The 24,853-nt window shown below is 35.7% G+C and overlaps 1 protein-coding gene across 2 annotated transcripts; it reads left to right on the forward strand.

Annotated features, from left to right (window-relative positions):
- Positions 1-501: 501 nt before the first annotated feature.
- LOC120337287 (uncharacterized) lies at positions 502-11,768 on the forward strand. 2 transcript variants are annotated; one of them, XM_039405026.2, is made up of 10 exons: positions 504-3,691; positions 4,954-5,043; positions 5,356-5,459; positions 5,539-5,593; positions 6,257-6,612; positions 6,964-7,120; positions 7,564-7,654; positions 8,389-8,487; positions 8,663-8,759; positions 9,278-11,768. In XM_039405026.2, exons 1-10 carry the CDS (start codon positions 725-727, stop codon positions 9,357-9,359), a joined length of 4,098 nt encoding a protein of 1,365 aa, XP_039260960.2. In that variant the 5' UTR covers positions 504-724; the 3' UTR covers positions 9,360-11,768. The 2 variants fall into 2 exon arrangements, with proteins under 2 accessions (XP_039260961.2, XP_039260960.2); XM_039405027.2 differs by lacking the exon at positions 8,389-8,487 and having other exon boundaries at positions 502-3,691.
- Positions 11,769-24,853: the final 13,085 nt, after the last annotated feature.

Genomic DNA, 24,853 nt, shown 5'->3' on the forward strand with positions numbered 1-24,853 from the left:
CCCCCACCTGACTATGCCGTTAAATATTTACGTCACTACGACGTCACCATCATGTCATAGGGCTTGCCAAATTACAATTACGATCGCCTGAATCTCATCTGCGCCTCTGATAACAAACTCGCTAAGGCTTGCGATCTCTCTCCTATCGTGATCGTTGTGACGTAAAAACAAGAGAAATAGCTTGCTCGATTTCGCTTGTGACGTAGTCAGGTGGGGGTTAGGATGGACATATGCAAAAAATGTTGAGCCAGGCCTACTAACTAAACCAGACCAACCGCTGGTCGGTTACAGCTTATTAATCCGTCCTATACCTTTCCTCTCCCCCAAGATAAATATGTAAATCCTATCCTATAAAGTTGTTGCCATTCAGCCTTTGGATGCTGCTTCCAAATGTTGAATTTTTACCGAATTCGGATACTTAAATAACTTGGGTCATCAATGAACCCTCTAAATAAATTTGATTAGAGGCCAACATAAATATGGCAAAAATGTTATATTTCAGTGTTTGCTTAATCACATGTGAACTTTGATTACTGTAAATACAGGAATATTTATTTATAAATTAATCAATTGATGCAACACCAACAGTAATGCTGATTCAAAGCAATATCAAATAACATAAACTGGAACTTTACATTTCACAAGTCAAATTTGGGACCTGTTATAACTAAATGGAATATCTGATCTGAAAGTATCACTCTACATTAAAAAATTACAGGGAGCAATGTCGTCTCAAGATATAAGTTCTACTGATGTGATTGTGCAAAGTGATGAAGATACAAATATTGTTTCATCAACCACTCATACTTTTGAGTTTGAAGGAGATAGTTTCAAAGCAGCAGGTAGAAAAATACAAAGGTATATGTGTAAACACTGCGACTTTGTAACAGAAAAATATTCCAGCATTTATGTCCATTTTAAGCGCTCACATCCTAGACTTGCAAAAGCAGGTAGTCCCTTAAGGCATTATAACAGGACTTTTGGTTTCCCCCAAAATAAGCACATCCCCACATTATATGCTTGTCAACATTGCAACTATATTACTTTAAATATGAGAGGTTTCATAAACCATAGTTCTAGGAAGCATCCAAGGAGAAAAGTCAATCCCATAAAGCAGGGATCACCTATTACAACCTCTGTAAATAAAAAGTATTTGGAAGCACTTTTTATGTCTAGAGAAGAACCGCAGAAAAATAAGCGAAAAATTCAAAGGCTTTTAGCAACTTACCATGCAGATTCAAAAGTAGTGCAAGAGCCACCGCAATATCTATCAACTGGTTGTATACTGTGCAATCAAAATTTTTTATCAACTGCTATGCTAGGTCAACATTATGAACTGTGTCATTCTCACCAAGGTCCAAAAAAAAGTCAAAAAACAGGTTTTTATCATTGCAAATTATGTCCGCATGAGGCTTTAACCAGAATGACTCTCTATAAACATTATGCATCGTCACATTTCATGGATGCATTTTATGCATGGAATGTTCCTTATTTGGAGCCAAGTTTGATGAAAAAGAATGAAGACTTGGGAAGGACTGAAGACATACAAGTGACTAATGTAACACATAGTGATTTATACGACACAAAGAATATTGCAACGGAAAATCTCGATATTTTTTCATCATCCACAGTTCAGTGGAACATTAATGATTCTACACAGAATCAAATATCAGAAAGTCGCATTCCGTGTATTCTTTGTGATTTTTCCACAATAAATCTTGTTGAACTGTTGTCTCATTATCAGGACTGTCATGAGGCTCGTTACCCCAAAGGACTCAAATCGACTTTGCATACTTCACTGATGTTACATGTTGTTCGAGTGAATATACCTCACACTGATTCATTTTATATTAATCCTGTTTCTGGAGCATCATTGGATGAAAGTCCCACTATTGTTGAACATTATGTATATGAATGTCAGTTATGTGTTTTTTACTGTAACGATTTTCAATCTATGATGAAACATTTTGTAGAAAATCATCATTCAGTGGAAGAATGTGTCAATCATGTTGCGTGCAGAATTTCCACAAATGTGCCCAAAAGAGTTTCAAATTACTTCATGGAATGTATAGAATGCGGTTACATCGATTATTCAGGCTCGAAAGATGAAATGGTAATTCATTTACAGCAAGAACATTTTGTTGTATCATATGAGGAATCCTTCCTTACTCATCCAATAACGGAGCGCAGAGTGTGCGCACATTGCAGTATCACGACTGATGTGGATTTTATGCAGTGGCATTATGCTCATGTTCATAACATGAACAAAATGCTATGGCACAATCTTGAATTGAAGCTTCCTATTCTCAAACAACGTCCCTTTAAATGCTCTTCATGTTCATTCCTCAGCATTGATGATGTTGAATTAGCTTTTCATTACCAAAATGAACATTCTAGAAAATATTTAACTTTCACAACATTGAGTGATAGATACCGATGTATGCAATGTCCATTTATAACAAGTAAATTATCTGAAATGATAAAGCATCATTTTGAACATGATAATAGTAATGCTCCCGTAAGGTCATCTACCAGCAAAAGTAATCGGTATCTTTCATGTAAGCATTGTGGGAAGATATTTGGTGCTACCTCTCATTTATGGGACCATATTACACAATGTCACTGTCCAATATCACAATTGCTATGCATTAATGATTTGTCATTTCACTTTATAAAATATGGTTTCTGGAATGAGGATATCTCCAAGAGTGAATCAGGAAGAAAAAGTAACCAACTTCCTTTCACAAATAGTGTTGCAAGCACCAGCGATTCGAACGGCACTCCCGAAATTGAGAGTGGAAATAGCTCACATACATCTACTTCTTCAGATACCGGGGATAGGTTGCTTTGTAAATTTTGTTCTTATGAAACTGGTTACCATCCCAGTATGAGTCGGCATTTAATATCGAATCACAGCCATAATGTGACATTTCGTTGTTTCAAGTGCGACATAGAGTTTTCTACTATCATGGATTGCATTCGTCATCATTTATGTATACACGGACTCAGAATGACTCGACCAGCTGCTTATAATATGCTTCTGAATGATGTTACAAAAATTCCGCAGAGCCGACCAAAGTTTATGTGTGCTTGGTGTGGATATAAAGCCTTTTCGTTATCAGCAGTTTTAAACCATTTTAACGCAAAACATGTGACAGATCAAGTTACGAAAAAGAAGGAAAACAGTGACCAATATTACTCTTGCCACTGGTGCGAATATGTCACAAAGAATGCAACCAGTATGAGATCTCATACAAGCTCGAAACATAATTACGCTATTTCCTATCAATCTTTACGGAATTTCAGAATAATTGAAAGTGATTCTTCATTTTCATCTTACTCATCAGAAGAGGAATATAGTCCGTTGACTAAAGTTCGAAATCGTAAATCAAAATTTTCTTTAAAATCGAAGAGAGCAAAATTCACTTGTGTGAAACATTGCAGTATTGATAGTGACTCTGATTTTTCTGACTCAGAAGTTTATAAAAGCACTCACGTCCGATGCAAACATCAAGTTAGATATCCATATACATGTAGATTTTGCATGAACGCCTATGTATGTGCAACAACCTTTCTAAAGCACTGTGTAAACGAACATCCACTGTGGTGTTCAACGTCAACTGCATTGAAGTCTATAACAATTCTACCTGATCCGATTGCCCTTTTGTCGAAATCAAGATTCTCGAAGGAGGTGAGTTGAAATTATTAAATGGTGGCATGTACTACATAGGAAGATTGTACGTTGTGTTATGTATGGTAGGGTGTATATAAATGAAAACTGTCACACGCCAGAATGACTGAAAATCACATAATCTACTATTTCAAATACTTTTTTAAATAATAATATGGAATATCAAATATTTCTATATTTGGTCAGGTTTAACAAGTCCATTTTTCATTATTGAATTTGAGAATGCAGTTAATTAAGCAGTGATTGGATCGGTTTCCTATTTTACAGCATTTCTAAATTAAATGGAGAGGCATTTCTGCTACCACACTGTTAGACATTTTTCAAAATGAAACTATAGGCCTACCAATTTTTCTCTAAATCAAGAATTAAAAATATTGTATGTAAGATATTTTGGACAGATTGTTTCCAACATCCCAGGTACCCAGTAATTTATCTGGTATTTTTGTGATCAATTCACCAGTTATCAGGTATAGGTTGTATTTTTAGTCACAGCATTTGTTTTAATCAATTTATCAAAACCCATTATTGCTCTGTCTGTGTCATACTCTGATGAGTATTTCCTAAAATATTCATGATGATGATATTCATTTTTGGCTATGGTTCATATAGGATTATTCAGCTTTCAAAACTATTACCGGTAAGTTTAATTACCGTAATTTTGTTCCAAAAGGGGGAGATATCCTGAATCATTTGTTACTTATTAGCAAGGCCATGCTAACACTGTGACCGATGATGTATATTCATGCCTAAAATGTAAAATCCAATGAGGAAGTAATTTGCGCTACACAGACTAATATTGGTTACTATGGCAACTGAAAAACTTTTCTCTTAATCAAGGATGTCCATGTGAATACTCTGAAATTTTACAATTCAGCCTTGCAGTTGATTTTAGTTATTATTAATAATGAGTAGATCAACTTTCCTGTATATTGTCCTATTTTTGGACTCGTTTTCTGAGTCTAAATAAATGATCTAAATGGTGTCTAAGATCAGGGAGGTCATTATAAGGAAAATTCTTTAGTACCATATAAGTCCATGTATCTGGAACTAATAACTGGCTGACTGGCCTTCCCTTACAGGGACTGGTAACCGAACGAGAGCCAATTGTACGCCATATGATTGAGTCATCTTGTTGACTTTCCTAAATAAGAATGATATCATATCCTTTCTATTTATATTTTCTATTTCCTTTCTCATCAACAGTTGTGTTATTCATTTGCAAGATTCATTTTGATTTCCATATATTGTATTTTATAATTCAGATTACCAGGCTTTGTGAGTTATGCCACAAAACTTTTGAAACACTAATAGAACTCCAAGAACATGCACTGGATATCCATAATGGACAAACGGTTTGTGTTAATAAGTTGTTTTAGTGCTTTTGCAGTATAAGCACTTGGGATATAAAATATGAAGTTTCATGTTTCTATTCAGAGTTCTGTGCTGTTTGATTAAGTATGGAACAATAGCATTTATTTTTGTGACTGCTAGTTCTCAGTGCGCAGTTTGGATATCTTATAATTTTTGTTGTATCGAGATATTTATTACAATCAGTTTCGATTTAAATTGAATTGTGTGCTGCAAAAATTACTCACTGAAGTTTCTACACTTGCTTTTATGACTCCATTTTATCAATATTAATTAAATCAATCTAATATTTTCAGATTTACAAGTGCGTGCATTGTCAGTTTTGTTCTTTTGATGAGAAAAAAACACTCACTCACTTCAATAAACATTCGTTTACTTCAAATCAATCAGAAAGCAATAGGTAATTCAATTTTTTTTATTATCAACTTGTTTTTTTTAGAATTTGGAATCATTATTATATCAGTCTTAACTATTGACAGGCCAGCAAATCTCTTAGCAAGTTGTTCCAGTACATCCAATACACCAATCATAGAGGTAAGTTATTGTCTGTAATCAGTTCAGTTTGATTTTGTTTGATTTTATGGTGTGTTAAGCTGATATGGAGTCAAAATGACCTTACTTATAATAAAAAGTTGTGTGACATGTTGCCATATGCAATCTTTCATATGACAAATAAGGCACTTACCATCTTATTATTTATTATGCAGCATTTCAGTCTTTGTCTCATAATATTATTATGTCATACAATCAAAACCATTTTTCCATTTTTGATGAATATCTGACCAGGATTTTGAATTTTATATTACAATCCGTTGTAATGCTGGTATTGATGACTCTCGACATTATATTACATTGGCCTTCAAGTGGCAATAGCCCACAGAAAATTGGAATGAACTGCTTTTGCTTCAAGTTAACTGACTAACTAATCCCATACCCGACATGGACTGGTAACCGGATGAGGCTATGGTTCGCCGTATGACTAAGTCTTACCAGCCCCGGGATAAATATGTAAATCCCATCCTAGGCTTAAATGATGGTTGGACCCATTAAGCTTCTACTTGAGCTAAATATTGATTGTCTAACTTGTTTTTTATGCAATTACTTTACCATGGTGTGTATTATGTATTAGTATCTTACTAAGTAAAACACAACCTCAACACTCTTTAATAAAGCATGTTCATTCAATTTCTATTCTAGCAATCACAGACAACATATACTGACAAAGTTGTACAGATTGAATCAGATAGCAGTGATGATGGATTACCCATTATAACTGCCACAGGAAGTCGGGGTGTTCCAATAAATGACATAGCACCACAGAGAAGAGCTAGAAAGTCTATAAGAGGATATAATATGATGGATATAACAGAAAAAACAAGTCATCCAATGTCAACAGCCAACAGCACTCCAGAACCATCTCCAATAAAGGAGACTTTTGATGGGGATGAAATGTTTTCTTCTTATGGAGAAATTGAAGAAAAGTCTCAAACAATAGATGGCAATGATCCCAACATTCATTTTGAACATTCGGTATCTCATGATGGCCTACTTAGGTTGGTATGTTTACATGAGATTAGTTTAAGCTTTTCTATGACTCGTCAATATCTAAAATGGTGGATGAGGGAAGGGTTTGATGACTCATGATATTTTGCCTACAATTTAAAAGTATTTTATTAGAATATATTATATATCACTCTGAGTGAGTTTAGAGTTTAGAAATTCAATCTTGTATAAACATGATTTTATAGATTTTTACCCTAAAATTATCCATACCCATGGGACCCATGAGTATTTTTTTTTATTTTAAAAATAAGATGAGAATTATTTTCTTTTGTATCAAATATGGATTCCCACCCAGTGCACTATAATTAAATCTTTTCGAACTTTAAATCTGTTCGTTTCAGGTGCAGTAAGTGCGACTTTTACTCAACAGACTCGGAACGTATGGCTGCTCATATCAAATGCACTCATATGTCAACTAAAGATTACGCATGCAAATTCTGCGATTATGTATCTGATAGTTTTGTTAGTTTAGATGAGCATTTGGCAGAATTTCATAAGGTAATTAATGATTAACGAATTTGGCAATTTTTTTTAGTATTCATTATCAGCAGTGTGGATATTTATAAATATGAAACAACAATTTAGCAGAAAAATACAAACATTTTTTATGTGGATTGTTTTTTTTACTGTGTTGTCTTGTATGTTACTTCAAGTCATATTTTAAATTTCATATATCCAATACTTAGTTCAATGTTGCTCGTTGTTGTGCATGCAGTCAACTGCAATGTTATTTTGAGTAAAATTTTAAACCTTGTAAAAGTTTGTTCGATTTCAAAACCAGTAATTCGATATTAGCATTGTTTGTAATGTAAGATATTTGGAAGATAAAATGAAACCTTATTTTTGAATATTATTCTGAACTTGAACATTTTCCCAATTACTTACCAAAACTGTAGTGTTTATTAAACTTTTATAGCTTCGATATTTGTTCAAATTTGCAGATTGAAAAAAATCATCAACTTGGATTACAAATGAGATTTTCAATGGAAGATAGTCTGGTTACATCTGAGGCAGCTTCTGAAGCTATTTCAGGTGAGATTTCACCTAGCATATTGGCATAACGATTGTGATAGATCAATTTAAATATAACTTATTTAAATATAAATCAACAGAGAGATATACCGTTATACACAGATCAATTTCAGTATTTCAAGCCCTAAATATATTTTTTTAAATGTATATGTAGTGTAATTGAAGTCCTGTTGTATTCAAAGCTCTGAGTTAAACATCTGTGACATATTTATTTGGATACCTGTTAATCTTGAAAAAGTCTGAAGCCTTTATTTTAAAGTTGAAAGATAGATATGTTTCTTGTGACAACTGAGATACTATTTATGAATAGCTAGCTTTTGCTTGACAACACAATAAAACGTTGGAATTCAATTTCAACAGTTTTTAGGAAATGAATTTCAGCATAGAAATTTTGTTGTTCATACTTTCTGTAAATTTGTAATTTATACATGTATAGCATGTCTCATCAGATATTCTATTTTTGCTGTATGTGTCCGAAGAGCATTTCCCTGTTTGAGGGTTGTCTTTCCGCTATTACTGATATTGCAATATTTTATTTATGTTCATGCAGTGTGGTAAATGATTTTAAAGGAAATAGCATCAACAAAATGCCAATGCTTTTCCATTCATTGCATCCATTTGTATGCAAATTTAGAACTATAAATAAATACCAGAACAGGAAAACTATTTACGTAGGTTGTGGTCTCTGAATCCCAAATTTAGGGGTTTATCCCCAGTGTTATTTCTATTTACAGAAATGAAAAGCCGATTCTTATATACTCCTACGCCATGCCTACCAATACTCCATGAGGAAGTTAGTTATTTGTCAAATACCAGGGGTGGTATTACAGATGGTATGGTTTATTATTGTAATTGAAAATAAAATAAAGTATCCTTTTTACTGTACGTATTGGTTTTCCAAAATATTTAATTTGTCCTTTTATACATGCCTAATTCTAATAAATGTCAGTTATTTTATGAATTACTTACTGGTATATTCTTTTGATTAAGTTTTTCTCTTTTGATCAGGTGCCTCATCAAGTTTGGAGAGATTCAAATGTTCATACTGCGGTCATATTGAATCATCGACATTCAAGTTAGAAATGCATATGAGACGACATGAAGGGTAGAGTATGTTCCATTCAATCCCTTCAGTTCAGGCTTTCCCTGTTAGGTCTCCTGTGTGGTGGTTTTAACTAACTTTCCCACCTACTTCTCGACTACTATTAATTTTTGTTTTCTGCAACTCAGATCTATAAAAGATTAGATGCTATCTGCTATGTAACGAAAGGAATTGAAGCTTTCCAAATTTGGGTTACTAAATTGGATCATTTTCAATAGCAAATCTTGCCGGAAATAAATGGTTATTTGAAGATATCAAATTATTCAATTTGTCTACTTAAGATTAACATTGTTTTGCTCTGTATTCTTTTCACATATCATAAAATTAGGAAAGCCTTATTGCCAGACTATCAGGTATCAATTGCTTGAAATGATAATATTGTGTATAAAAACTGTCCTGACTATCATGGGGCATCGACTAACTTTGAATACATTTGGAATTTTGAATATTTGTTTAGTTTGCGATGTTTTATAACAAGTTTTATTGGAGAAAATAAATTGTGTTGTTATTTCTTTATTCAGAAATTTTGAAGAAAATATGGGATCGGTTGATACAATGAACTATCAAATGAATAAAATGGGAATAGTGTACAATTATCCCTAATATTTGTGTTATAGCTTTTGTAGCTATTGGTTAGCCTTTGCAGATTTCTGCATAGTATGAGATTAAAATGTTGATGCAGAGGCAGAGCATACACAGTATTGGGTAAATGTCCCTAAATCTCCAGTTTGAAGTCCATCACTGAGTGAATCAATTACTCGAGTCTCAATCATTGAGCATACAACATATGATTTTTTATCTTGCTTATAATAAGCGGTGTCAAATATGAATGGCTTGCTATTTGGTGTTTTAAAATACTGATTTGCATTCAATTAACATTTTTAGTATTAAATAGATTTTCTTCTGAGCATAACATACCCAAGTACCTAATTATTAATTTCAGGTTGAACCTCACAGAAAATAATATTGATTTTAGTGTTTAGAATTATAATATTTTCTATCTTATTTTTAAATTTTGTTTCTCTGGGAGACATTTTCTTGAAATTATCCCATTAATGTTTTTGACCCTACAAAAATCAACATTTTTTTAATAAACTGTCATAATCCACAAATCCAAATATATAGGCCTGGGTGACTGTAAAAATTATAAAGTCAAGTCAACTTGAATCGAATTCAATTCATATCTAAGAAATAGATAAAAACGCATAATAAATTGCTTGCCAAAGGAAATATTCTTTTGAAGGTCGGAGAAGCTGACTTTCTTGATTTGAAACTTTCTCAACTTTGGAAAGTTGGCAGTGTCGTAATTGTCCTTACAGTCATCTATGTGCCATAGATTAGTCAAGGTTGCTAGTATTATACCAGGAATGTGTATGTTGATTGATTTTGAAATTTATAAATCTTGTGCCAAATTATTATTTTTTAATTATGAGATTCATGTCTGGTGAGATGCCTAACAAAGGCATGACATTCAGGCATCTTGCTCTGAACTTTAAACCAAATAATATGAATTGAAATAATATATAGTAACAATAACATTTATATTTTGACTTTTAACGTTTATTTATTATTTTCTTCATTTTCTCTCCTAAACACTTTGCTTTACATTTTGCTTTGCTCAAACAATCAAATTTTCACCTATAAATGGTGTCATCATTATTTTATTAGGTTCAGGCTGTTGATGGGCGCTAGATGCTTCCAGACACTTCTTTTTTTTATTGGCCTTTGCTGCTGCCTTGGTTAACAATTATATTTTGGCTTTGTACGTTTTATTTTATATTTTCTTTTTTTTTTGACTACTGAACACTTGCTCAACATTTTTCTTTGCTCGAACAATCAAATTTTCAACTATAGTGTAAATGGTGTCAACCTCATTTTTTTCTTTATTTAAAACTTTCAGATTTACTTACTTGCTTGTTATTAAGTTCTAACAGATTGTACTTTGTTTTTGAAAACTGACAGCATTTTGAACAATATATTGTTCGTTCATGTGTACACTTTTATCAACCATTTCAAGTTCCAGAACTTATGTCATACTTTTCACTTTTGCTTTAGTAAATCGGCCTTTTTAGGCTTCAATTGGAGAAGTAATTTAGCTTGTAGCGTTATATGTCTGTCAACCTTTTTATCGGTGCACTGATTTTATTTTTTAACTGATTTTGGCTTCTTGATTTGGTTATTGGTAATTTGGAATTATAAACTGCCGTATTTTACGGACCATAAGTCAATAAATTGCCCACATTGGGTTTTATTCATACATGAGGTGCATCGGATTATAAGGCACAACCGGCACGATTACTGGCTATGACTCTAGATAGGCAAAGAAGCATAAAACACTTATCTGATACACACATCAAGGGCGCAGACTTATTCCGCAAGGCGCGCAATCGTTTTTTGGGGAGAAAAGTATTTAAAGCGCGCCCAATGGTCTGTAAAATACGGTGATGTAAATCTGATGGTGTATCCTTGTTATCAATGCGTTAATCTCTTCCTGTCCATGCCGCATTGAAAATACAACAAACCATCAATCCTATACAACACTTTTCCGGTGCGAATTCCCATTGTGAATATTCAATTCACCAGCACCCCTTCTGACTTTTCATCAAGGACGGTTAGGGAGAAATATATTTGAATCGTGTTTATACTTTTAGTGTACTAATTTCCATGTGCCTTGGCCACGGTTGTAACTGCACTTTTCATGTCGTAATTTGTCGTTTAGCATATTCAGTTTTAAATGCCCGTCCTTAAAATACATTTTATTTTATGATCTCAGGCCCATCTTAGATTTGAAGCTGTTTTACGTGCAATTTTCCATTTTGATATTATTATTATCTGATCTGTTTGTGTGTTGTTATTACGGAAGAAGCTTCTATATCCGTTTATAGCAACTTTTCATGGTGTTTTGTACTTCCATTTCATTGTGTTAAGGGTACTCATTGTTTTTGCTATGTGACTAGCTGCTGGTTTCGAAAAGTTCTTCCTTTTTTCAAATAAAAAAAGTAACCTAACCGACTTCCCTGCATGATTGTCGCAACGCCGCCGCCCTTATCGATTCCCGCTAGATTGTCAGTCGAGACCAGATGGGTTTAAAATAAAATGTACGTGCCCATGTATCGAGCCATCCTAGCCAGTGGTGGGATTCGAAACGCTAGGAACAGGTTATTTTTTGCAGAGAACACGGAAAACTATGTCCAACTGAAACCAAAAAATACAAAGACGGGTTTGTTGATATCACGTCTTCCTAAGAAACGGTTCGCGCTAATTCAACCAGTGTTCCGAGCTCCATCCATTTATCCCAACTGTAAAAAAGGGGTGCCCAACATGTATATTATACCTCTAATAACTAGTTAAGTTTCAAGCCCGTGTGGGATGGTTGTGTGCGGATGTATATTATGAATTCTCGCGTCGCAAGGTAGTTTGTATATCCGTCTATCGACTACGGATGCCTACACCACCGGAGTTCATCAATGAACGATAAGTAGACATGAAATCGACTTTTCTCTCCCCTGCGAGCTTGACAATTGCGATTCGCGGGAGCAATGTGGTCTAATTACCTACGTAATGATAATGACGTAACGAGTATAGCCTAAAAAGGTACTACCAGCATCTTTGTTGAATAATCAATAATATTTCATTGTAAACCCGAGTGGATGGCCAGCACACGGAAAACCCGCCACTCTGCAGTTTGCAATGTGCGAACCCTATCCAATCGGATTTTCACTGGATTGAGTAGTTTAATTGAATAACAGTTTGATTGGACTGCGATATCATTCAGGCTCACGAAAACCTTCATGGATCGTAAAAAATCTGTTAGCCGTACGCATGGGATAGTGGCATATCTAGGTATGGCAGCCACGGGCGCAGTTGGAAAGGGGCGGACAAGTTGTAGTCGTAAAATGTTTAAATCAAATAATTTCAGCTTAGATATAATAATAACGTACAAGTATCTCGAATGAACTACAGTCGTTAAAAAGACTAAATTCTTGTTGTCGGCGTGATTGTTGTTGTTGGGAAAATCGCTTTTATACCCAAATTATGGACAAACCGATATCACGTTTTCGTGTCCATGTATTTGAGCATTTCTGTCATGTTATATTGTGGTTGATATCGATATTCATATAACAATGCATCATGAAATATAATATGATCTGTACAAAACGCCTCGTTACAAAGTGCTTATTACATAAACAACATGAGAACTATGCTCAAATATATGGACATGTAGCGTCACATAATTTAGATGACGTCATAGCGAAAAATAAAAGTAATAGCCTTCTGAAGAAAAATTCCATGTTTAACCACTGAAAATGTCAAAGCAATTGATCCAGTAATCAAAGAGAAAAGTGATTTCTTCAAATCGATACAAAGAACAACAAAACGTTATGTCCACTACGTGTCCAAGAAAAATACTATAAACCCTGAAGGTTTTTGATTTATATCGCCAACAATCGAAGTATAAAGGATCTAATGATAAAATTATTTTATGTCATAACGGTACCAGTCTAGAACCAGATCTCTCGCATGGTAATATTGAAGACTGGAAGTCGGTCTTGAATATTTGTGTATTGTCATATCTAAGCCTATCATACGTCCTGTTTTAGGCAGAATGCGTGACAGATGTTTTTTCAATCCCTTGATGTATGGATTCTTTATCGATATCGAGACATATTTTTCGCCTCCTAAAAGATCAGTAGCCTCTGCAAAAGTTTCAAGTACTGGAATCAACTGCTTGAAAATCTCCCAGTCGCCAGGCTTGATTGTAAGAGCGGAGGCTTTGGCGGCATTTGTGATATTTTTATTTCCAAGTATAGCCAAAATTGGCCATTGCAATTCTTGCAACCTTACAAGCATGTTGTAAGTACTGTTCCACCTTGTGGATACATCTATTATGAGTCTTTTGGAGGTAAGCTTCATTTCCTCACACTTTTTTTTTAAAATGTTGCACTAGTCGTCGAGCTGCTGCAAGAGGTTTTTCTATGCTGTTTATTCCCAATCCTTTGTTTAAACAAAGTTGGAAAGTGTGCGCTGCACAAGCAACACTAGCCCAACCAAATTTTTCATGAAAAATATCTTCGGCTGCCTTCATATTAGATCCATTATCGCTTTCTGCTGCACAGACAGCGTGAGGACTAACACCAAAGTCATTGAGAACTTCTTCTACCCACTCACAAATATTTTTTGCAATATGTCTATCATCCAAAGGTTTCACACTTAACACACATGAACACAGCTTAAATTTGGCATCAACATAATGGGCTGTAATGCCCAAATATGCTTCCATTTTCACACTAGTCCAAGCATCGAAAGTCAAGCTCATATGCTTAATGTTTTCAAGAACTCTCTTAAGCTCCATCTTTTTTTCACAATATTCTTCCTCTACACGTCGTGTTATGGACCTCCTGGATGGCAGTGAATAATTTGGTGCAACATGTCCCATTAAGCGCTTGAAATGTGTTCCTTCTATTGTGCTGAGCGGGCGCATATCCTTTACAATAAAATCCACAACTAGAGAAGTAATCTTTTCTTGCTGAGCAGGGAGGATGGGACGAATAAGTTCCAATTTGGACTGTTTACTGGAGGACTCGTCCAAATCACTTTGATTATCAGGGTTCAAACAAATAGTTACATGCCTTCTTTTAATATGGGCTAATAGATTACTAGTGGTAGCATGGTAACTAAGTTTGGGGTCTCATGTACTTTCTTACCTGAATAACTTCTAGTGGGCGTGGCGTAACAATTTTTGGATATATGATTCCTGACCCCCACCTGATGACGTCATCCAAAAATTACGTCACTGCGACGTCACAATAACGAAATACAGCTTGCCAAAGTATAGCGACGGTCCCCCGTAATGGCGCCTACGAGTATGTCAACAAACTCAATACGTCAGCGACCTCTCTCTTATCGGGGTCGTTGTACAGAGCTCAAAATAAACAAGAATCACAAGCGACTAAATTGTCGCCAAGGAACGTTCACGATATCCCATTCTGACCAATTTCTGTCCAACAATAGCTCATGTATCGTGCTACAATCTAAAATAGAGCGTTATACGATACAACTCTAACCAAGGCTTTAGACAAGCAGAAAATACATGTTATTTTACGCAATGGTTGAAGTTGGGTACCACACACATAAAGACTTATTATTTTATGTCCAGCAATAGCTCATGTATTGTGCTACGATCTATTAATAGGGTGATATACGATACCGCTCTGAGCTAGACTTTAGACAAAGAGAAAGAACATTTAATTCACGCAATGATTGAGGTTAGGTGCCGCAGACATAAAGACTTGTTATTTAATATCCAGAGACTGATCATGTATTGGGCCACATTTTATTAATAGGACGTGGAACGCTTTCACTCTATGCAAGGCTTTAGACAAGCAGAAACCGACATATTAATTTGCCTTAGCGCAATGGATGTAGTTTCTTACCTCGATAACTTATACTTATCTTAGCGTAACAATTTTTGCATATATCATTCCTGACCCTCACCTGACTTCGTCATCCAAAAATTACGTCAATGCGATGTCACAATAACGAAATCGAGCTTGCCCAATAATAGCGACCATAATGCAATCGTGATAAATACGCCTGTGTGTCCGGTATGGGTGTAGTTTCGTACCTCAATAACTTCTAGTTAACTTAGCGTAACAATTTTTGCACGTAATATTCCTGACCCTCACCTGATTTAATCATCAAAAAATTACGTCAATACGACGTCACAATAACGAAATAGAGCTTGCCTAATAATAGCGACCATAATGCAATTGTGTTAAATACGCCTGTCTGTCCGCTTTGGGTGTAGTTTCATACCTCAATAACTTCTATTAGTCTTAGCGTAACAATTTTTGTATATATGATTCCTGATCCTCACCTGACTTCTTCATCCAAAAAATACGTCACTGCAACGTCACAATCACGAAATAACGCTTGCCCAATAATAGCGACGATTACTAGTAATGCCACCTATGAATGTAGTTTCTTACCTCAATAACTTATACTTATCTTAGCGTAACAATTTTTGCATATAATATTCCTGACCCTCACCTGACTTCGTCATCCAAAAATTATGTCACTGCGACTTCACAATAACGAAATAGAGCTTGCCTAATAATAGCGACCATAATGCAATCGTGATAAATACGCATGTGTGTACGCTATGGGTGTAATTTCTTACCTCAATAACTTCTAGTTAACTTAGCGTAACAATTTTTGCATATATCATTCCTGACCTTCACCTGACTTCGTCATCTAAAAATTACGTCACTGCAACGTCACAATCACGAAATAACGCTTGCCCAATAATAGCGACGATTACTAGTAATGCCACCTATGGATGTAGTTTCTTACCTCAATAACTTCTAGTTAACTTAGCGTAACTATTTTTGCATATAATATTCCTGACCCTGCCCTGACTTCGTCATCCGAAAATTACGTCACTGCGACTTCACAATAACGAAATAGAGCTTGCCTAATAATAGCGACCATAATGCAATCGTGATAAATACGCCTGTCTGTCCGCTATGGGTGTAGTTTCATACCTCAATACCTTCTATTAGGCTTAGCGTAACAATTTTTGTATATATGATTCCTGACCCTCATCTGACTTCGTCATCCAAAAATTACGTCACTGCAACGTCACAATCACGAAATAACGCTTGCCCAATAATAGCGACGATTACTAGTAATGCCACCTATGAATGTAGTTTCTTACCTCAATAACTTATACTTATCTTAGCGTAACAATTTTTGCATATAATATTCCTGACCCTCACCTGACTTCGTCATCAAAAAATTACGTCAATGCGAATTCACAATAACGAAATAGAGCTTGCCTAATAATAGCGACCATAATGCAATCGTGATAAATACGCCTGTGTGTCCGCTATGGGTGTAGTTTCGTACCTCAATAACTTCTATTAGGCTTAGCGTAACAATTTTGGTATATAAGATTCCTGACCCTCACCCGACTTCGTCATCCAATAATTACGTCACTGCAACGTCACAATCACGAAATAACGCTTGCCCAATAATAGCGACGTTATTCGTAATGGCACCTATGGATGTAGTTTCTTACCTCAATAACTTCTAGTTAACTTAGCGTAACAATTTTTGCATATAAGATTCCTGACCCTCACCCGACTTCGTCATCCAATAATTACGTCACTGCAACGTCACAATCACGAAATAACGCTTGCCCAATAATAGCGACGTTATTCGTAATGCCACCTATGGATGTAGTTTCTTACCTCAATAACTTCTAGTTAACTTAGCGTAACTATTTTTGCATATAATATTCCTGACCCTGCCCTGACTTCGTCATCCGAAAATTACGTCACTGCGACTTCACAATAACGAAATAGAGCTTGCCTAATAATAGCGACCATAATGCAATCGTGATAAATACGCCTGTCTGTCCGCTATGGGTGTAGTTTCATACCTCAATACCTTCTATTAGGCTTAGCGTAACAATTTTTGTATATATGATTCCTGACCCTCATCTGACTTCGTCATCCAAAAATTACGTCACTGCAACGTCACAATCACGAAATAACGCTTGCCCAATAATAGCGACGATTACTAGTAATGCCACCTATGAATGTAGTTTCTTACCTCAATAACTTATACTTATCTTAGCGTAACAATTTTTGCATATAATATTCCTGACCCTCACCTGACTTCGTCATCAAAAAATTACGTCAATGCGAATTCACAATAACGAAATAGAGCTTGCCTAATAATAGCGACCATAATGCAATCGTGATAAATACGCCTGTGTGTCCGCTATGGGTGTAGTTTCGTACCTCAATAACTTCTATTAGGCTTAGCGTAACAATTTTGGTATATAAGATTCCTGACCCTCACCCGACTTCGTCATCCAATAATTACGTCACTGCAACGTCACAATCACGAAATAACGCTTGCCCAATAATAGCGACGTTATTCGTAATGGCACCTATGGATGTAGTTTCTTACCTCAATAACTTCTAGTTAACTTAGCGTAACAATTTTTGCATATAAGATTCCTGACCCTCACCCGACTTCGTCATCCAATAATTACGTCACTGCAACGTCACAATAACGAAATAGAGCTTGCCCAATAATAGCGACGTTATTCGTAATGGCACCTATGGATGTAGTTTCTTACCTCAATAACTTCTAGTTAACTTAGCGTAACAGTTTTCGCATATAATATTTCTGACCCTCACCTGATTTCGTCATCAAAAAATTACGTCAATGCGAATTCACAATAACGAAATAGAGCTTGCCCAATAATAGCGACGATATTCGTAATGACACCTATGGATGTAGTTTTGTACCTCAATGACCTATAGTTAACTTAGCGTAACAATTTTCGCATATAATATTCCTGACCCTCACCTGACTTCGTCATCCAAAAATTACGTCACTGCAACGCCACAATAACGAAATAGAGCTTGCCCAATAATAGCGACGTTATTCGTAATGGCACCTATGGATGTAGTTTCCTACCTCCATAACTTCTAGTTAACTTAGCGTAACAATTTTTGCATATATCATTCCTGACCCTGCCCTGACTTCGTCATCCAAAAATTACGTCAATGCGACTTCACAATAACGAAATAGAACTTGCCTGATAATAGCGTCAATAAAGAACTCGTAATAATTACGCCTGTGTGTACGCCATGGGTGTAGTTTCGTACCTCAATAACTTCTATTAGGCTTAGCGTAACTATTTTTGCATATATCATTCCTGACCCTCACCTGACTTCGTCATCCAAAAAGTACGTCACAGAAACGTCACAATCACGAAATACGGCTTGCACAATAATAGCGACGATATTCGTAATGACACCTATGGATGTAGTTTCGTACCTCAATTACCTATAGTTAACTTAGCGTAACAATTTTTGCATATAATATTCCTGACCCTCACCTGACTTCGTCATCAAAAAATTACGCCAATGCGACGTCACAGTAACAAAATAGAGCTGATGACCCGTAATGGCGTCTGCGACTACGTTAACAAACTCAGTGAGGGCAGCGGCCTCCCTACCACACACACATAAGGAGGGACTTGTTATTTTATGTCCAGCCATAGATCATGTATTGGGCTACAATATATTAATATGGCGTTACACGATATCACTCTAAGCAGGGCTTTAGACAAGCAGAAACGGATATATTAATTTACGTTCACATTATATGGGTGTATTTTGTATTGTGCCACCATTTATCAGTGAGGTTTATATTTCAATTTGTTTTTTGTAAACTATACATTTTGGATAAATGGCAGAATCGGGCCTTAACATTGTTTTGGGACATAAATTTTTTTTGTTGTTGTTTAGATATAATGTATATGACATATATAATGATACCCAGGTGGGCGTGGAGTAATGTTGAGCAATTTTTTTTAAGTGGATTTAAAGTATTCGGTCCAAGATGACGCACATCCTGAACCCTAACCTGGTAACCATACAGGTTGTGTTCAGGTTGTGCGCCATCTTGGTACAAATACTTCAAGAGCGCCTTTTTGTTAAAAACAATTATTTCATAACTACATGGTTTAGGTTTGCATACATAGTAACATTGAATCTCCTTACAATGTCAGAAATTCAATTTTAGTAGAATAAATGGTTGTTTATTTCACTAATACAAGCCAAGATCCATCGACAGCATCTAGCCACTTTCTATTGCGCTCTTCAAACTACATCTGGCATTTCGTTTTCCTAGTTTAAGCTTAGGGACTTGTGAAATATTTTATTAGTTGAATTGGATTGGAATATTTGACCTCGTCTTTCACTCCGAACAAGGCCATGTAATACCATCCACTGGTATCTAAAGATGTGTAACGTGTTTTCTTTTGGAAGAACCGCAACCTTTCAGTGCTGCATTGACTTTGGCAAAATTAATATATCCTTGTGGAGATAGAAGGTATGCGTATGCGAAACCGAGATGTGCACCTGTTATGCCAACATAGTTGAGTCAAACGTTTTGAATACTAGTACATCACACGCATTTTACTGCGTGCTTCGGTTGTACGTGGTAACGCGCACATTTTTGCGCACATGCATCAAATTCCATTTGATTATTGAGCTATAGGTTTTTGACGAGCTTTTGTGTATGATTTCATTCCATAGAATTTGTATGCTGTTCTAAAGAATACTAGTTTCAGCTTTTTCATTCATTCAAACCGCGTGTTGAAAGTAAGTTTTGTAATATTGCGGGTTGGTTTCCAACATCCTTAAATCGGTGATGCCAGTGAATCTTTAATACAAAAAGATCAGTAACATCTGCAATAAAAACAGCAGTACCCACTCAAATGACAGCTAGGGGATGGATACTCTTAGTATCTGCTCCATCGCGTGCCTCTTACAGTCTTACCAGTTTACATGAGTGCCAATTGGTATCTAAGCTCAGCCAGAGACAAAAAGTTTCGGACTGCAGTTGGCGTGACAAAATGTTTTTAAATATATATTCTACAATAAGATTATTTGATTGCATACTACTGAAAGTTCCGCCTTATATGTCTTTTCCCATTGCACTATTCCTTTACTGATATTCGATAATATGACGCTCATCTGACATAGTTCTTAAAGTGTGTAGATGGGTACAATCTTTTCCACGCTGTTCAGATGTTAATGCGCGAATATATATAAGAATTGCTAATATTGGTTTGTAATGCGATGAAATCCCATCTTAGCATTTCTGCCTCTCGCAATTGCTGCGTATACTTATCGGGGAAGTTCTGTGGCGTGGTTATCAAATGAAAAAACAAACATGGGAGTATTTTTTCTACTTCTCTACTACTATCAAACCTTGACATTTTGTGAAAACTTTTTTCCATGCAACCTTTTTTAAAACATCCCCAACAACCACAATTACTTCTGTTATTAAACTTCCGAAACAAACACATAAAATCATCAACAGATGAATATCACCAAGTAGATATTGCTGAATTGATCTTTATTTTACCATTTTGCATGTAATTCTTTTTGGTAAACCTGTTATCTATCGTAAATACAGCATATTTGACAATGTTGTAGTGTGACTATTTTAGCCTCACATTTTTGATATTTGTAGTTAGAGCTCTTGGGGCTCTGTCAAACAAAGTTACATACAAAATATTGGTTGTAAATTGCAAAACATGATCATATTGTTTGGATAACTTGGCATTTTACCACCCGTATATCATTCATTGTTGAGAATATTAATAAAATCATAAAATTTAAAAATCCGTTTTCGTGAAATTTTTGTTGTAGCTGAATTCCAGGGACAGCATGACAACAGGCAAGAGAAGCACGGTCGCCTCTTTTAGTTTATGACAGGGTTTCTTGAAAGAGGACCCCGTCCTCCTTGGAGGCGCTGATCGGTTATCTGGGAGCACGAACAAACAGATGGAAATGCGAATACATAATAACAATGTATTTTTATAGAAGAGAAGAAGCAAAAGTGTTGAGAGTCTCTGGTAGTTTGAAAAGCATTGGCATGGAACATAAGAATGAACTACATTCTTTCCCAGGGATATACTATAAAATGTAGCAATTTTCTCATTCTTGTTCTCGTGATATCATTATCTTTCACTGCGTCGTCGTGATCATCCCGCTGCATAACAATTCTCGCCAACAAATAATTGACTGTTCTCCACCGGGTATATATCCACTTGAACCACTGGCGACTATATTAGCAGGCTTGTACTGTTAATTGCAACAAAAAACGGGTATTTTGAAATAGTACTCTTTATTTTAAGCGTATGTTTCGACAGTATTTCCATATACTATATATGGGTCGCGACCCAAAGCTGGGCTCAACAAATACCTAGAAGGTATCGATTTTATTTCCTAGTAAATTTGGGGCTTGCGTAGTTTGTGCACCAAGATTGCGCACAACCTGAACATAGTATTGTAACAGGTTATGGTTCAGGTTGTGCGTCATTATGATGCACAGGTTTGACAAAAAACACTAATACAAATATCGAGCCGTAAAAAAAGTGCTCAAGGCTGCAAACGCCACACCCATGTAGAAATGATGGGCAATGACCCCAAGATGAATAATCACAAATAAAAAAAACTTTATGTCTGAAATCAAACTTGGGCCAAAAAGGTCCCCTTATCTGCCGTACTAAGACTTTGGATGGACTTTGGATAATGAGAAACAGGCATATTAATTTACGGTCCCCCAATGAGTGTAGTGCCACATATACAAAGGCAAATATTTTACGGATCTTGACATTCTATCCCTATAGTCGGATTCGGGAGACTTTTGGCACATGGTACTCAGATTCTCAAAAAGGACAATGAAAATATTTGAGACAGACGTGTGAATAATTATGCACTACTTTAATGTGTGCTGTATTTGTGATTTCCATTTTACTCCCATTTCTCTGCGCGACTATGACATAGCCATTTTACTTGTTCTGATTAAAATTTGGTTTTGTTTGGTGCCTATTTCAATTTTGAAAAGCGCTATAATTTTATAGAACACCCACGTTCTACCGAAGGACAAACGTTTAGACATATTGGGTTCCTATACATAGCCGTTGCTATCATTGTATTCAAAGTTTTCTTTTTTCGGAAGTTTGTCAGAAGATGCTTCTGTGCTGAGGAAATTGAATAGATCATTTCATAAACATCAAAAACGAAATTGACAATTACTCATATAATTTACCTATTGAGCTCATTGCTCATTACAATCATCCAATATGATTATAAGTTCTATTTAAAACGTAACGATAGATAGATGAGAGATGCATCCTGGAAATTACCTCAGGATTGTGAACGAATGCTTAATTATCGATTGCGCTTGAAGTCGAATCCATTCCAAATTTCAACAGTTAGAAAATTGAAGAGCCTATAAATATGATCTTCTTTCATCCTTTTTCACATTTCCCCTGAATTACTTGGAGATCAAATACTATACCACTTCCTCCACTATGTCAAATTTCTGTTAACCAATTTTAGCGAGCGAGTGTTCAAAGATCGGTATGAGAACAGAAAACATTTTTCTTAATATTTCGCTGTTAGTGAACCGCAAGATGAGAAAGTTCTGGAAACATTGTAGTGGTATTAACATCTGAAGGATCCTAAGCCGATGGTTTTTGTTGTAAACGGGTACATCAAAGAAATGGATTTAGATATAGTCTATCTGGCGATCATCAGACCTAATTGGTACTTTTTCCGGGTTGATTTATCGTAATATTCTTCAGTTTATTAATACAGCCTGCTAAATTAAATATAGAATGACTATTGCTTTTATTGCGAAATCAACTTGAAAATATAAATAGTTTTTGGGACAATAAAAAATATACGGTAATCCCACTACGTGTTAGAAAATGACTCTAACAGAGATGTATCAGAGAACTAGCAGGCGATAGTGCATGCAGGAAGGATCTTTAAATGAGGCGGGGTTAAAATTCGAAATTTCCGAATCAATCTCCGTGATTACATGCTTGTCTTACACTTGCACAGTGTGTCCCACATTCGAGACGATTGTCTTTCTTCCCGAACATTAAAAAAGTTGACTTTTCAGCGTATAACAATTTATCTGTCTAGTAAAATTTAGTTGTGTTCAACGTAACTCGAAATTGTATCGACTTACGGCAAAATGAAGTTATGGACATAGGAAACTACATGGACAACGTGAACTTAAATCAATATGTCCGCTTCTGCTTGTTTAAAGACTTGCTTGGAGTGATATCGTATACCGCCCTATTAGTAGATTGTAGCACATTACATAATCTATCGCTGGGCAAAAAATAACAAATCTTTATGTGTGTGGTATCCAACTTCAACCATTGCGTGAATTAATATGTTCTTTCTGCTTGTCTAAAGCCTTACATAGAGTACTATCGTAAAACGCCCTAATAATAACTAACAGCACAATGCATAACCTGTTGCTGGATATAAAATACCAAATCTTTAGGTGTGTGTGGTCGTGAGGTGGCGGGCCTCATTGAGTTTGTTAACATAATCGCCGACGCCATTGAGGGTGATCAGCTCTATTTCGTTATTGTGACGTCGCAGTGGCGTCATTTTTGGATGACGACGTCTGGTGAGGGTCAGGAATGATATATGCAAAAATTGTTACGCTAAGTTAACTAGAAGTTATTGAGGTAAGAAACTACACCCATAGCGGACACACAGGCGTATTTATCACGATTGCATTATGGTCGCTATTATTAGGCAAGCTCTATTTCGTTATTGTGAATTCGCATTGACGTAATTTTTTGATGACGAAGTCAGGTGAGGGTCAGGAATATTATATGCAAAAATTGTTACGCTAAGATAAGTATAAGTTATTGAGGTAAGAAACTACATTCATAGGTGGCATTACTAGTAATCGTCGCTATTATTGGGCAAGCGTTATTTCGTGATTGTGACGTTGCAATGACGTAGTTTTTGGATGACGAAGTCAGATGAGGGTCAGGAATCATATATACAAAAATTGTTACGCTAAGCCTAATAAAGGTATTGAGGTATGAAACTACACCCATAGCGGACAGACAGGCGTATTTATCACGATTGCATTATGGTCGCTATTATTAGGCAAGCTCTATTTCGTTATTGTGAAGTCGCAGTGACATAATTTTTGGATGACGAAGTCAGGTGAGGGTCAGGAATATTATATGCAAAAATTGTTACGCTAAGTTAACTAGAAGTTATGGAGGTAAGAAACTACATCCATAGGTGCCATTACGAATAACGTCGCTATTATTGGGCAAGCGTTATTTCGTGATTGTGACGTTGCAGTGACGTATTTTTTGGATGAAGAAGTCAGGTGAGGATCAGGAATCATATATACAAAAATTGTTACGCTAAGACTAATAGAAGTTATTGAGGTATGAAACTACACCCAAAGCGGACAGACAGGCGTATTTAACACAATTGCATTATGGTCGCTATTATTAGGCAAGCTCTATTTCGTTATTGTGACGTCGTATTGACGTAATTTTTTGATGATTAAATCAGGTGAGGGTCAGGAATATTACGTGCAAAAATTGTTACGCTAAGTTAACTAGAAGTTATTGAGGTACGAAACTACACCCATACCGGACACACAGGCGTATTTATCACGATTGCATTATGGTCGCTATTATTGGGCAAGCTCGATTTCGT

This window comes from Styela clava, chromosome 10 (genome assembly GCF_964204865.1).
Source record: "Styela clava chromosome 10, kaStyClav1.hap1.2, whole genome shotgun sequence".
NCBI lineage: Eukaryota > Metazoa > Chordata > Ascidiacea > Stolidobranchia > Styelidae > Styela > Styela clava.